This window comes from Amblyomma maculatum, chromosome 8 (genome assembly GCF_055883805.1).
Source record: "Amblyomma maculatum isolate TAMU_Amacu chromosome 8, ASM5588380v1, whole genome shotgun sequence".
Classification (NCBI taxonomy): domain Eukaryota; kingdom Metazoa; phylum Arthropoda; class Arachnida; order Ixodida; family Ixodidae; genus Amblyomma; species Amblyomma maculatum.
The window spans coordinates 51,217,454-51,233,341 of NC_139351.1; the positions used below are offsets into that span (position 1 = coordinate 51,217,454).

At 44.3% G+C, this 15,888-nt stretch overlaps 1 protein-coding gene across 1 annotated transcript in view; it reads right to left on the reverse strand.

The window, feature by feature from the left end:
- Positions 1-250: 250 nt before the first annotated feature.
- Positions 251-15,888, reverse strand: part of bora (aurora kinase A activator-like protein bora) — a 40,614-nt gene continuing 24,976 nt past the window's right edge. The window contains exons 9-11 of the mRNA XM_084576275.1: positions 15,451-15,571; positions 9,879-9,950; positions 251-1,888 (exon numbers count right to left, since the gene is read on the reverse strand). Coding sequence (XP_084432401.1) covers positions 1,746-1,888; positions 9,879-9,950; positions 15,451-15,571 — 336 coding nt within the window. The 3' untranslated portion in view covers positions 251-1,745. The remainder of the gene's footprint in view (positions 1,889-9,878; positions 9,951-15,450; positions 15,572-15,888) is intronic.

Here is a 15,888-nt window from a genome sequence, read left to right on the forward strand (position 1 = left end):
TCAGTTGTGCCATGCCTCGTGTGACCTAAACCTACCTTTGAAGTCATAGCCATTATTCTGTTCTACTAGACACTGAAAAAGCATTAGAGGAATAAATTATTCTCTACAAGTAATCATAAAATACAATGGGGGGCCCACATATACTAATTTCTAATGCTTGATTAAAAAGAAAAAATTGCACAAGCAAAGATTTGATGTCTATACTCCTTTAATAAAGGCGGCACAAGCCCAAGGGGCAATACTTATAAAATGACTCATATTTCAGACTTATGCAATCCTTAATGCGGAGCATTCCTGAGATGTTTAGAGATGTTTACAAGTGCACAGGTCTTCACGATACATTCAGACTTCGGAACATAAGAAAAAATATGGCAACATCAATCGATTCATTAGCAACTAAAGACTCACCAGAGACTGGCCTGAGATTAATGTTGGAAAACGTCAACACAGACTGCACAGTCACCACAAAGAGTACCTGATTAAAAGAACATCAGGAAGTAGATATATTATGCCAAACTTTTTAATAGTAAAGATCACTGAAATACAATGTACTCGCACGGTTAAAACTTGTACGCTCAGCTTGAATGATCTACAAAGAAACATCAGCATAAATGCTGCAAGTCAAATGTGCACTCATGTTGTAAAAAGGACCACTGTAGAAAAGATAGAGTTTGTTTCCCAAAATACAAGCACCACGGACACACAAAACGAAAACTCCGAACACGAAATTTGTGGCATAGTAAATAAACAGATAATGAAACTAATTTGTTCGCAGTGAAAGCTAGTGTTTGTGGTTGCCGCAAAAGATTACAGCAAAGTACTCACTAAGAGAAAAAAAAAAAAAAGACATTCGATGGCTTGTCCAAAAACATGGCACAAAAACCAGGCTTGACTGTATATAACTTCAGATGCACAACAGTGTAGAAGAGGCTCTATATAATATGAGTGTATAGACTCATGCAATTGAAAACAGCCTAAATTTTGAGAAAACATAGAGCTCATAAACATTTGAGCATACCTAAAAGTGTAAAAAGTATAAAATATGAGGCTCTGTCTAGTAGTAAAATATTAAAATTTGCAAGTGGCATCCGGCCTCAACATAAACGTGTGTGTCTGACGAGTGACACAAAACAGTCTCAACCAACCTGACTTGCAACATTTCTCCAGAAAAGAAAAAAAAAAAAGAAAAAAAAAAAGAAAATGTATGCAACGATGCCACCCTTCCCTCCTCTTTCATCATTCATTGAGTCATTGTCAAGCATTCAGTAATGAAAAATACTAATGTAATAAAACAATTTACTAAATGCAGAGTATGACCTCATTGCATTGCATTTATGGTCATCTCCAAAGCTCAGACTTGGCCCATCGTAGTGTCCATTGGCGACACAATGAGGTACCAAGAGCATACCACACAAAAGTTGGCACTACACTCACACAGACGGCGCTGTAATACTGACTTCAATAAAAAAAAGTGAATAGCGATATCTCCAGTGCTGAAACAGTTCCTTTCCTCTATGCATCACTCCAGCACTGCAAATTTTGTAGCATCACAGCAAGTTCAACTACATCCTAAAAAAAAAAAAAAAAAAAAACTTGACCACTGCTGGCGGCGATCCATTGCAGAATGAAAGAAGCCCATTTTTAGGTAGTTGCCGGTGGCTAAGACTGATACGTGGAGGAGATATCAGTCCCCACTAGCGTCCATGATACTTGTCCAACTTTTGCCAACTAAGACGCGGCCGATGTCATAGTGACTCTGGGTGCCTGGACCCTGCCGCGCAGGGGCTGAGTTGCATGCAGTCCGACCGGTCGCCGGCCGTCAGCACCGAGATGTCGCCCGCACCAGTCGCCATGCTCTCGTTGGTGCAGTTGCTATGGTCATCTTCGTCTGCACCAGAAAATCAGCAAAAAAAAAAAAATGAATGACAAATTAAAAACAATATAAATAAGATTTGTTATCTCTGCTGCTGCAAGCAATATGGCACTGAAATCTGTAGGCATTTTCATCATGCCTGACAGTTTAACTCTGGGGTTGTTTAAACATTTTGAGTTGATAAATCACATTCCCTTATTATCCCCTCACTCTGGCGAAAAAAAGTTGTAAATACGCAAGTAGAAGTGTTTTAATAAACAACAAAGAAAAAAGGGGGAAACTAAGACTGAAACTGGGTTTCGACCAGCCTGACATCCGGATATTGAAACAAAAAATATTGTGCGAACACCTACTTCTTAAACCAGTGTTCTTCTAATAGGGGTCCATATGGCCATTTTTGGGGTCTGCGAAATTGACACCTGGCCTGAAGCTACAGAACGAAAACTTTTAACTAAGTTACATTGCAATAAAAGACCGCTGGTTTGGGAACATTGGCACAAAGGAACTGAACACTATGTCGAGCATAACACGAAATTTTTCAGTAATATCTGGGAAGGCAGAAAAAATGTCGAAGTTGCCTTTTACACCTCTTTTGTACAGCATGATGTGAATGGTTCAATGAACCCACGAACCCATAGTCACCACCGCCGTTGGCAGCTGTGATGAAACGACCTTAAATTGGTAGCACCTCATGTGGGAACGTGAGAGGGCTCCAGACAGTGCCTTGCCACCACGCTATGACACCTGGATTCAGCCACGAATGCTGCAAGAAATGGACACTTCACCCACTGTAGAACTTCATAAGTGTCCAGAGTGGGTCACATCTAACCCTGCCCTTCAACCAAGTAAATTCCAACCCGCGTTCCGCCGAGCCACGGGTTGGCGCAAACTGGTTCCTTTTCCAGGCAGGGGGCCCCTTGCATTTGCGATGCTCCTCTGTCAGCAACGGATCAATCAGTGGCCATAAGCGGAGTGATTTGGCCAAGAAAATTCCCCCTCGCCCCGCCCCCGGTCATAGCTGTCTGCAATGCTGTTTCCACACAGAGAACAATACAGGCAGGTGACCCATGACAATTTTTAGGTTCGTGGACACTGACCCTGTGGGAACTCGTGAAGGTGTTCACTACCACAAGTCTTCAGTTATAACTTGTCTATTTATCTTTAAGCGATCGCCGCTGTCGCCCACCGCGGGCACCTGCCATAACCTTTGCTGTCAAATACGAGCTCCCAACACAGGAGTGACTAGGGGACGGCGCCGTCGCTTTGCGGTGTCTTTCTTGGAATGCGACACAGAGGGGCACCCCCTTTCTTGAGGGGAAGGGGAGGGGGGATGGACGCCCCCGCGCGCGTCTGAGGATAGGATAGGATAGGAAATATGTTAGTTTCTCTAGGAGGGTCTTGTGCTAGTAGCAGAAGAGTTCCATCTTCCGCCTTCTCACAGGGTCGGTGCCCCTATTCCAGGGCTCCGCTGAGCTTCGCTGCTTGCTGGGCGTGCTGGATTAGACCTAGTTGGCAATCCAAATCGCCGCTGGAGAGCCGGCTCTCCCACTGTTCCGCACTCTGGTCTTTACGAAAGCTGTCGTTATTTCTGCATTGCCACGTGATGTGGTATAACGAAGGTGTGCTACCACACCATGGGCAGGTGTCCCGATATTGTGACGGGTAAATTTTGCTTAGGATATGCAGGTTAGGGAATGTTCCTGTCTGCAGTCTTCGCCAGTACACTGCCTCTTGTTGTTTTAGATCCCGATGAGGCGGCGGATAGCGGATCCGTACCCCCTTATAGTAATTCAGAATATCTGAGTACGTAGGGCTGACTCGCTCGGGTAGATCGTCCAATTGGGAGGAAGCTCGGCTCGTGTACCCTCGAGCTGCCTGATCGGCGCGTTCGTTTCCCGCTATGTCGGTGTGTCCTGGCACCCAGTAGATGTTGTGTTTGACTTTTGATGGGGTCGCGCTCTGGAGGAGCCTGAGCGCGGCACGACCTATGCGGCCGTTCATGTAGTTACGGCACGCTTCTCTAGAATCTGTAAGAATGGTAAGGGACGTGTTGCTTCGATACCCGGCTACCACCGCAAGAGCGACGGCCAGCTCCTCCCCTTCGGCTACCGTGCATTCCCTGACTGAGGCGCTAGCTAGTTCCTTTAGGTTGGAATCAATAGCTACCGCCACTGCGCTATTATGGGAGCTTCCTGTATACGGAGCCGCGTCCGTGTATACCGTTGTGGATCTTGTAGCTAAATTTAGTTGTACATACTTCGCCCGGGCTGCTCTACGGGCCACATGCAAGTTGTGGTCCATGTTCCGGGGAAGAGAGCTAACCTTTAGCGTCTGGCGAATTGCGTCCGGTATGCTCGCAGTACGATTCTCGCGCGCGTCTGAACGATCCCGTACACTCCCTTGCCCCCAGCAGGCCTCAAGCCAGTTTTCTCCAATAAATTCACATCTCTCTCTCTCTCTGCAATGTGGATGTTGTCACCGTCCGCCTAACTTTGCTGCTTATTGTTCACACTTGTTCACACTTGTTGTTCACACTTGACCTAAGTGCCTCCTACACTTGGATATCTACTGCCAGATCACTACTGTAAAACTGAATTACCTATGAATGATTGAATTTCAAAGGAACTCTGAATTATTTAATTACGGTTCAAAGACCTTATATGCGCCTATTTATGCTCTCACTGCTGCAGTCTTCCAAGTGTATTATATTATATTTGCCTTGTAGTGCTGCTGAAAGTAGGTCAAGTAAATTTAACGTGCTTCTGGTCATTCAGTTGAAATGACATAAGGTGTCTAGGATGGGAATATCAATACAGACACAGCATACCAAAAATATTCCTCAAGCCTTGACAATCAATGAAACAGCACTCTCTAATGTTAGTGCATCGCCTTGAAAATCTTAGAAAATAATAACTCTCAATATACAGTGCATTGCACAATTACTGGTGGGCTGTAGAATGCTTCTCCCAGCTAAACCGTGAAATCTTGGCCGTTCAAATTTCGCACAGAAATGGCAGTTTGCCGTTAGTATTTTTAATACCAAAATTGTTTGAGGTACTTGCTGACTCATTCAAAAGAAGTCCGCGACGGCGGTGAAGCAAAAGAAACCATTGCCCCGACGCCAACACCGGTGACGCATCTTGTGCAACAACCTTCAGTCGCCTCTAGTTTTGTTGTGACAGAGTTGGGGCAAAATGCAAAAGATGGCGCCTCTGGTATTAGCGTTGGGGCAGTGGTCCCTTTTGCTTCACTGCCGCCGTATACGGTAAGAACATCCGACTTCTTTTTATTGAATCAAGCAAGTACCCCAAGCAAATTTCGTATAAAAAAATACTAACAACAAAATGTCATTTCTGTGCGAAATTTGAGCTGCCAGGATTCAGCAGTTTAGCTGGGAGAAGCATTCTACAGCCTGCCAGTAATTGTGCAACGTGCTGTATGGCTACCACATCAGAACTTTCCATCGTGACTCAGCTAAGTTAGGATTGACCTGAACACATATCCGGTGCTACAAGCGTGACTGTCAATTGTGGTTGAGCCTCCCTGCAGGACAAGGTAGCTCCTAGAGAGAAGTGAGTCTTCAATCCAGACTGAGCAGCCATTGTTGCTCGTTTCATACACTAGGAACATTGAAATGCAAAGGCTCGCAGAGCTGTGCGACATGGTCCACCGATTTATTTATTTATTTATTTGATACCTCAAAGGCCCCTGGTATGGGGCATTAGATGAGGGATGGGCATGAGAGTTAAACAACAATGGTCTTGAAGCTAAAACATTTAGCCTTAATTCCAAAAGCTTGCGCCACCCTCACGAGTGAGCTTTACCATGAGAATAGTTTTCCAAATGAAATAAATTCAGTGGGCTGCTGAATAATATTATTCGCTCAATTTTAAAACTTCTTTCAATAATGCATTCCTTACACTTTATAGTATATCTACTTTTGCATTAAAAACTAGTTTCTGATGAGCATTTTTTCCCTATTGTTTGAGCAGACAATAGCAATAATTCTCTAATACCTTTAGAAATACTTGCCCTGGAAGGAACATTTTTGCATGTTTGAAATCAGCAGAAAAACACTGAACAATTCTATGAGGTTTCATAAAATTTGGGCAATAAATAACAAAACCAATCTTAAGACCCATGTATTAAAGGCTCACTGTCCACCCTCCGGTCGAAAATATTTTCTTTCCCGGTGACTGTGAGACTTCGCCCCTAGAACGCAAGGCCGCAAAATGTTTTTGAAAAGAGTAACTAATAACGCAGTTACAGCCACCGCAATCACCCGATTCTGTCATGCTTCTCTCCTTCCATTCCCTCGCAAAGGTTTTTCACTCTCCTGCCCGAGGTCGTCTAGCCTCCGCAAGACAAATTCCCCTTCCTCCTCCGCGTTTGGCGGGAGGTGGGGCGTGGCACTCCGCGAGCGCGAAAAAAAAATAAATAAATAAACGGCGAGGGAGCGCGCGCCGCTGGATTCAGTCTGGCTGTGGCGAGGGAAAAGCGCGCAGCGAGCGATAGACACCCATCCTTCTCCCGTCAGTCAGCGAGACGGACCAATGGACGTCGTTCGTGGTACGTACGTCATTACTGGGGCCCGTCGGGCCAGCGCAGGAAACGGGGAAGCTGGCTTCCCAAAGGAGAACATGAGAGAGCTTTGAATTGTATTTTCGATGCTTTGCGGCGCACGTGTCACTGTAGCATTTTGCACAGACTACCTCCGGTACCTGATCGAAACACTGGGCTCCTTTGCTTAAAAGGGCCTTCCCTGGACAGTGGCCCTTTAAGTAGAAGGCAGCTAATGCTGCTTCTGTTTTCTACAAAGAATGGCAGAATTTAGTCTGCAAAGGAGACATCTTGAGTCATTATTTATTTTATTAGTTATAATTTTCAATTTTTTAATTGTTTACACTGTTCAATCGTTTATTCTTGCTGTTTTTTCCAGCTCCTGGTACACGTAGGACTAAATTTTCAAAATGCGGCCATCATAGCAATGTGAGTTAAGACCCCCAAGTTAATGAATTGCCTGTTTCCGTGTCATCATCATCATCAGCCTGATTATACCCACTGCAGGGCGAAGGCCTCTCCCATATTTCTCCACTTAACCCGGTTCTGTGCTAGCTGCATCCACTTGACCCCTGCGAACTTCTTAATCTCATCCGCCCACCTAACTTTCTGCCGCCCCCTGCCGCCCCGTGTAATAAAACTAAATAAATTTAAAGGAAAAGAAAGCTGAAGCGAAACTGCTTTCTTTTGTATTTGGCCACAGTAGCCAATCGTCTTTTTACATATCATATGAATAATTCGGACTAGTCGGAGACATTTAGGAGATTTCTGAAAAGCCTGCTTGCACCTCATAAAAAATGTGTACCTTATTTAAACCAATATTTCAATATCTGTGGAGTCTAAATATCCAATTTCTTAGACTAAAATAAATGCCAGTAGTTACTACACAAATTGTTTTCTGACCTAGTATAGTCACAACCAACTAGCTTTTTGCCACCACAAATGGCAACATTTTGGATATAAGCGGAGTCATCAATCAGAAGAACATGCTTGGATAGGCCTAGCTGTTCGTCCCTCACTGCTGATACTCTATACCGAATCCATTTTCTCAGTAAGAATTGGTGACGTACACTTAGCAGGTGATGAAGTTAAGAATTACAGCAAACCAGTATTCTTCCAGACAAACAATATTACAGCCACACCGCAGTGGTGCAGTGGTTAAGGTTTTCGACTATAGTGCCCAAGGATATACCCCGCCGGGGTGGCGCAGTGGTTACGGCGCTCGACTACTGTTCCCTAGGACACGGGATCGAATCCCGGCCTCGGCGGCAGCTTTTCGATGGAGGCGAAAAGCAAGGCGCCCGTGTGCTGTGCGATGTCAGTGCATATTATAGAATTCCAGGCGACTGAAACTTCTAGAGCCGTCCACTCTGGTGTTCCCTATAGCCTGAGTCACTTTGGGACGTTAAACCCCAAATGTCCTATAAACCTCATAAATCAAGCTAAATAATATTACAGTGGTATCTTGCCAGTCGTCACTTATGGGGTGAGAATTTGCAGGTCAAAAAAAAAAAAAAAAGACTCCAAATTAAGCTGATAAAAGGATAACAAGTTGTGGAAAGAGTGAAGCGATCGCTCCTGTTCGCTTCTTCCCATGGGTTTCCTCTAGAGGTCCCCGCAATTTCCCTTTTCTCACAGTGGTTGCCATGGACTGTGCATTGCTGCATGTTTGTGGCATGCACTAATGTGTGTAACGCTACCACACTGCACAGTGGTATCAGGCTGTGCGGACACAAAAGCATGGCTCTGACAATAATAATAACAACTGGTTCACAGGAAAAGAAAGGTGCAGTATCTGTCACACTTGTTTTGTGGACACCTGAACTGCACTGTAAGGGAAGAATGAAAGGAGGGAGTAAAAGCGGATAGAGAGAAAGAGGAGCCATAGTGGAGGGCTATGGAGTAATTTTGACCACCTGGGGATCTTTAACGTGCACTGACACCGCACAGCACATGGACGCCTCTCAGTTTCGCCTCTATCAAAATGTCTCGAGAACAGGTACGCCGGCACACGAGCTGGGCATCTTAACCACTGCACCATCGTGGTGCGGAAGACTCTGATTTAGAAACAGTTTAATATTACTGCTCAAAAAAGCAGTCCGGGAAGCAAGCAGTGTACTTGGAGAATTTTCAAGCCAGTTTTCTGCAGCTAAAAGATTTTGCATGAAATTCACGAATATTTGGGGTTGTCTGATTGTTATGACCACATTTTGGGCCCCACTGAGTCGGAGAAGTTGTTGGCAACCATATGAGTGCACATATCCCCATCTGGCATGGACAAAGCTAAACAATCTATCATGATCAAGTGTGAACATGTAGCCACTTTCTATATCGAGTACGCTTGACACTTCAGTAACAGTCAGTTTCTATGACGATTGAAATAAGCATAGCCGATAGAAATGTTCCTCATTATTCATTTACCATTGAGAAGCCAGGCTAGATGTGAGCCTTTTTAACGGCTGCACTGGTACAAGCCTGCCATTACTGTAGTGAACAAAACCACTGTGCCAACAGACGGTGTAGAAATGCGCGAATACAGTGCAATTAGTTCACGTGACAGCAGTTTCAGCCACCTCTCAAGCAGAGTGTGACACATTGTTCACACTGCACTTTATGCAGTCAAAAATATGCTTTGTCGTACAATTGATTCTACTGATTATCTGCACGCTTGTTTCTTCCAACTTGCAGCCATTTTTTGTTTCCTCTGTCCTACCAATCAACCATTATATTCAAAATTTAAGTTCAGTTAAATGAAAATTTTGGTTTTGTCAATGTCAAGCATACTGGAAAGACCCTCCCCTAAAAAACTATAGACACCTAATTTTTGGGCTTGTGCTTCATCATATGTAATGATGCCCTGGACATTAGGTACTTTAAACGGATCATCATGTCACATTCTTCTAGGACTGCTGAATAATTTATAATCCAATTTCTTTTCTCACCTGTTTCGGCTTCAACAGCCAAGCGATAGCTGTGACATCACAGTCAAGTCTAGGCCACGCGAGGAATGAGAATACAGCGATATAATCATTGCTGTGTCATTTAACTCATCACAATGATAAAGCCAGCCTGTCTCAAGAACAGAAATCACTACAAGCGAAGAATGAGCAATTATATCGCTGCTCTTTCATGCAACGCATCAAGACATGATTGTGACATCACAGCCATCGCTCCCCTGTTGAAACCGAAAATGGTGAGAAAAGGGAATTCAATTATAAATTATTCAGCGGTCGTAGGTGAAAACTGCGTGCGAATCAACACATCATTAACAAGAAAAATGCCACCAAAATTTGGTGTCTATAGTCCTTCAGAAAGGAGTGCTTGTTCTCTAGACATCCTTTCTTTTGCAAGAGTGCAGTGAGTTAGTAACTCAGGGGTTGAGAAGCTTTAGAAATAAACTAACAAAGAGAAAGAAAAGCGAATAATAAAACACGCCAAGCCTCACCAGTGGACGGAGGCGATTCTTCTGTTCGGAGTACAGTCAGCCTGGCACTCCTTTGCTGCTGAGGGGTCACAGCTGGGAGGGAGAGAATAAGGAGGGAAAATAAGAAGGCAATGATTTCCCAAATGTTTATATTAGCCTAATTAAAGTAACCGCACTGCTGGATTCAAGCAGTGGTAGAATCAATGTTTTATGTTTTTATAACGCAGGCTCATGCCACATTGTAACACTGACAAATCCCTTCTACTTGCGGCTTCTCAGGTGACCTCCTCATGACTGCCGTCTTACCCTAAGCAGGTGTTGTAAGCAAACGAGAAGACTTTTTCCACAAGATGGTTAAACTACCCAGAACTGTGGCGCAACAAACACAAACACATCCAAAGAGACACAACACACAATGTTGCGCCACAGTTCTGGGTATTATGCAGCACCAACTAGCCCCTCAAGCTGTTATTATGGTTAAACTAACATAGTTCAAGAACAAAGTTTGAAAGAACAGACACAAACACACAATGTGTATTGAAAAGAAAAAAAAAAGTGAAATAGGTTGCCAGGAAGTTAGACATAAACTTCGCAAATAACCAAGAGTCACCGCATTGTTATCCTGCTATCACATTGCACAAATTAGTGTAAAAAATGTCAGAAGTTCAGTGCAATAATTTTGCGACACTTTCTGGAAAAGCAGAGTACACAAGTGAGTGGGCTCTCACAGTATGCTATATTCGTCCATTAGCAGTATCGACTTGGATTCGTTAGCGTCCAGATTAAAATGTGTCGCATTATCTTTATTCCACTGGCACTCACAGAACACTTTTGCCTAAAGTTCCTGTACACACTGTTATGCACTGGATAAACTAATTCCTATGAAATCATCCCGTGCAATTTGTACCGCTATTTAGTCATTGTGTCGAGACTTCCACTGTTTTGCTACTTCCGTATTAATGACAACCATTTTGAATATATTTTCATTCTTCTGTTACCATAATTGGGGCTCTCTCCGCAGTAGGCTGCAGTGACTTCGCCGCCAACCTCTCAGGCTGACCACCCACCTTTTCAACCACTCGTTCACCAACCCCCAACTCTCGTGCTTCAGTTTTGCGATACTCGGGGGGGTTTCTTTCTGCGACTGTGATGTGATCAGTCAAGCAGTTTCAGAGTTTCAGATGCTGCAGTGCGCGTCATTGGCCTTCACTTCATTTCAAGGTGGCATCACACCGTTGTAACGCCTACTCACATCCTGCTCAGCTTGTGTTTTGAAGATGCTTCACTACACGTGTAGCATTCCATATGACGAAGTATATCCCCATAACGCAAAGGGGCCGTTAGTAAAAAGGAATCGCTGATACTGTGTTGAACTGCAAAAAGGGCAGCGGTGGTACTTGTGATTTTGGAAAATTTCTTTGACGTTACCAACAGCATGCGTAAAACAAGCACTTGACCAATCCACGAAAAATTGTCCTGTTGCAAAGCTTTCATTTCGAATGTATACATAACAATATTACAGGCGTTTACTAAACAAAATTGCAGTGATGCAAATGGCTTCCGCAGCTTTTTAGGATTGCTTGACAATTAGAACTTTCGGATAATTGAAATATAATAATTTCGGATAATTTCCTGAGGGCCAAATAAACAAGATTTTACTGTATTTGAAAAGAAGAGCTGCGCAGCCATCTGTTCTGTCGAGTTTTTCTCTCAAGACGTCCGCTGTGCTGTCATTATTTTGTTTAGAGTTCTGCCCCCCCCCCCCCCCCCCCCCCCTTCTAGTCTTCAAATGTTCGTCTTCACAATTTTCTGATATACCCATACTGTGACCAAACAGTAAAACTTTGCAGATGCCATTGAAAAAATTGAGAGAAAAAAAAAATGAAAGCCAGAAGAATTTTATGCGATTTGCATAGCTTCTAAACATATGAACAGATAAATGAGGTACAAACCCACTTAACAAAAATTTCATTTTATAAAGACGTCAGCTAACATTTCTCAGCACCAGATCCAAGCAGATTCCTTTAAAGTGCTTGCACAATTCCGCCCACACTTTCGTTCTAGTAGCGCTGAAGAAACTTAAACATACCGTTGTTTCTTGACGGCAATGGTGAAAACCGCCTAGGTTACATGTCTTTTTTGGATGCTTAAGCTTTAGCATCTATACAGTGCCATTGTATGCCAAAATTTTAAACGCAGTATCCAGGAAACTTATCTGTGAACATGCCAAGTGGGAAAAACTGAACCAGTAATGTATCAACTAAGCTTTCCTGCATATCCTTTGCTAATTTCTTTTTTTTTTTCTTATTACTGCCAACAATTAGCTGCTTTTCCCAACATATTTGTTATAATGTTGAGTTGTTTATAGTTATGCTACATGCACCTGTTAACAGCCGGTGGCTCTGTTAGTGTAAGACGACATTCTCAACATACACCGTGTATGATTAATGCAACTAAAATCATAAACTGAAACTGAATTCTTGTGCTTTGTTCTTGTCCCATCATCTCTGTAGTGCACCCATCCCTGAAGAGGCGAAGAAATGTCACTGGAGCAAGTTCCTGCACATTTAAGCAATAAAGCACTGTTGGTGTTTTGAACACAATATCTTGTCGTCTACAGCAAAGGTCCACACACTACAGTATTCATGCGAATCCAAGATGGCCACGACTGTAAGATGGCCCCCTTAATTAACGACAATGAAATAAAAGAAAAACTTTTTTTTCTCCTTTATTGCAACAAACAAGTGATGTGACCATCACTCATTTCCCCTGCTGCTGCCGGCCTCTTTGTCGTTATCATCACACAACATAAGATCCTCCATGCCGTTGAGGTTGGTGGAAATTCCACATTTCTTGAATGCATGGACAACCATTTCTAAATAGCGCGCCAAGCGTCCAGGATCCACCGCGCGAGCTGGAACAACGATGCTCACTTCAACCCCCTGAGAGGCGTCGGTACGGGTCCCCTTGCTCCGTCCACTCACTGTAACATTTAAGAACATTTTCCTTCAGAGACTTGTTCAGACAGACATCTAAAGGTTGCAGCTGAGAGGTCATTCCTCCTGGGATGACGGCGAGGTCGCACCAGTTGCCTGCCATTGAAGCCTTGCTAGTGTCAGTGGTGTGCCCCTTGAACGCGTCCACAACCAGCATCGAACGTGGCCTCAGTAACGCTCCTGGATGATAAAACCAAACGGTGCGGAGCCAGTCGTTGAAAATGTCCGCAGTCATCCACCCGTTTTGATCACACCAGCAGGAAAGTCCTTTTTTTTTTGCCAATGTATTCCGGTTGAAGATAATATAGGGGGAAGTCTTCTACCGTCCACAGTACAAGCTAACATTACGGTCACCCGCTGCTTCTCATTTCTTGTCGTTCGAACTTTCATGTCTTGAGAACCAACTTCTTCGACAATATAGTTGACTGGCATGTCAAAATGCGTCGGTGTTTGATCAGAATTACTTATTTGTCTCAGGCTGGTAGCAGTGTTGGGTTGCAGCTGACTGACGTAACGCTGATATCAAACTATACTCCGTTTCATATCGAGTGCAAAACTGCCAAAGCTAGAGCTCTTGTTTGCGCTCCCCGCATCCGCGATGAAAAATAGTGCCTGCTCTTGACAAGAAAAAATAATAGTTGCTTTGTCTGCAAGCTTAATACATCTTACATTTGCAATCAACTCCATAAAAAGCAACTTTTTTTAGGGGGAAAGGATCGGAATCGGTGAATTTATATGCATTGTTTCTAGTTTTCTTTTGTGTCACATTTTCGCTGCCCCACAACCCTGCCAGCTGTGCCCTCCACACTGCGCAACGCAGGGACCTTGACTTCCTCTTTAGAGCGGAATTTTTCTATAAGATGTGCACTGCAAAGATGTCCAGGCACACGAAGCAAGTTATTGCAAACGTGTACGCTCGGAATAGAGTCCGTTTTCGCAGAAACCACTCGGCCACAAAACGAGCGCATAGTGATATGCCTCCCTTTTTTTCTTTCGTATTAGTTGCATAGTTTTCGCTGCATTGCACCTGATGTATGAAACGGAGTATAACTTCTCTTCAAAGTCTTCCAGAAGTCTTTGAGACACTGAAGTCCGGCAGCGGAGCGAGAGTTCCGTGCGGTTCATAAAAAGCTTCACCCAGCCTTTGCTTGCTTTGGAAATTGTGTGACTAATCCCACTCTCATGGGCCGATTCCCTTGTTTTCATCTGTATCATCTTGACAGTGACACATCTGCTCCTGAGCTCATTCACATATCGAGCCAAGTCTTCCTTGAGCTCTGCATGACACCCGTGTTGTGGTCCTGCAAAAGCTATCTACGAACTTGAAAGCGCTGCCAAAACTGCTGGCGTTTCGTGGCCACCTGCGCACACTCATCTCCGAAACACCGAAGCGCATGGCTGCTTCTAGGTTGTTCCCAGTCTCGTTTGTAACAGGAATAACTCTTTTGAGCCGTGCCGTATAATGGCGCCCGATTCCACTCATTACGAAGCCTGCGCAAACCGCACCGCTCACATCCGCAAACAAAGAAGGCGCAAACGAAGCAGTGGACGCACCACAGACTTTCCCACATAAAGAAAGAGATGACTAACGTGCTAGCGCTTATCTCGCGGAGAGTGACATCATTTCGGACCAATCACTTGGAGCCGCTCCGTTCCTCGCCTCTTCGTTCTCCGCGCTTTCTTCACACCCCGGGCGGAGGGAGCAAACGCGTGGAAGAAAACTAAAAGAAAACGACAGAACAGTGAATGCTACCCAGTTGGGTCCTAGGCTAGACGTGGCTAGGGGCATAGTGGCTAGCTGACGCAAGCGACCTTGAGTGGGTTTCGGGAAACCCCGGCCGTTTCATTTTTGTTTTTGTCGCCAGGCAACCACCGTAGCCTCTCATGTGCTTCTCGCGCAAGCTTTATTCTTTCGTTGCACTGACTGATCCTCTCTATTCAACCCAGTTTTCAGACAGCCTCGACTCTAGGATGACCACTCCAAACTGTGCACTATACTTTATAAAAAACAAAAAAGTTTCGTCTTAGATTCGAGTGACTACAGTAGGTCCCACTGAGCCTTTGGCTTTCCTGGAGTGCATTCTGGGTTCTTAACATCTAGTATGTATGACTCAAGACACACCTTTAGTGCACACACCTTTTTTAGGGACTGAACACACTGTAACTGCTTGCAGGAAACATACAGGCCACCACGAATTGAATCAAGCCATCTTTTCAGCGGCTGCACAGAGTCACGAGCAAATATAGAGCGACCACAAGAATTGCCGATTCCAGTTTTTGTGTACAAAAAGGCTCGCCTGAGGGAAGGACTCGGGCAAGAAACCAAGCATATCGGGTGAAGCGTCCTACTATGTGTGTCTCAAAAACAGCCTCTTGACCATCAGAAAACGACTACATGCCATTCTGTCAATTTGGACGGTCTCTCCACTTTTGCGCACGAATGTACACATAGATGCTCTTTCTTGAATGTGCAAGTTACACAAGAAGGGACAGAGAGAAAGACACGCGGAGGTTCTTCAGCACCTGTTGAAAAGACAGAGCGGGTTCTGTCTGCGAAGTATGTACACGCACTGTGCAACAAGAAAGACAGAACTTACGCGGCATCACCCGAGTCCTCGTCTGGCGGCAGATGGGGGACAGCTGCATGCGTTCACTGCCGGGACTCGAACCCTGGCTGCACCGCATGCGGCCACCAATGGGGCTTGAACACAGTGCCATCTGCATGATGAGAGGAAAAGTAAAAACCACTTGCAATGTCCACCTGCTGTGAGGTGCTGTCCAAGTGATCGCGAGCGCGCACCTTAAAGGAGTATAGACATTTCGTTTTTGAGCTCGTGTTTTATCTTCTGTAATGATGAACAAGTCATTATTGTACATGAATCGCCTCATGATGTTTGTTTACAGACGCTGAATAATTTATAACCAAATTTCTTTTCTCCTCAGTTTCGGTTTCAGCTTCAACAGTCGAGAGATGGCTGTGACGCTAAAAGCAAAGTCTAGATCACGTGAGGGATGACTAAAACCGCAATATAATC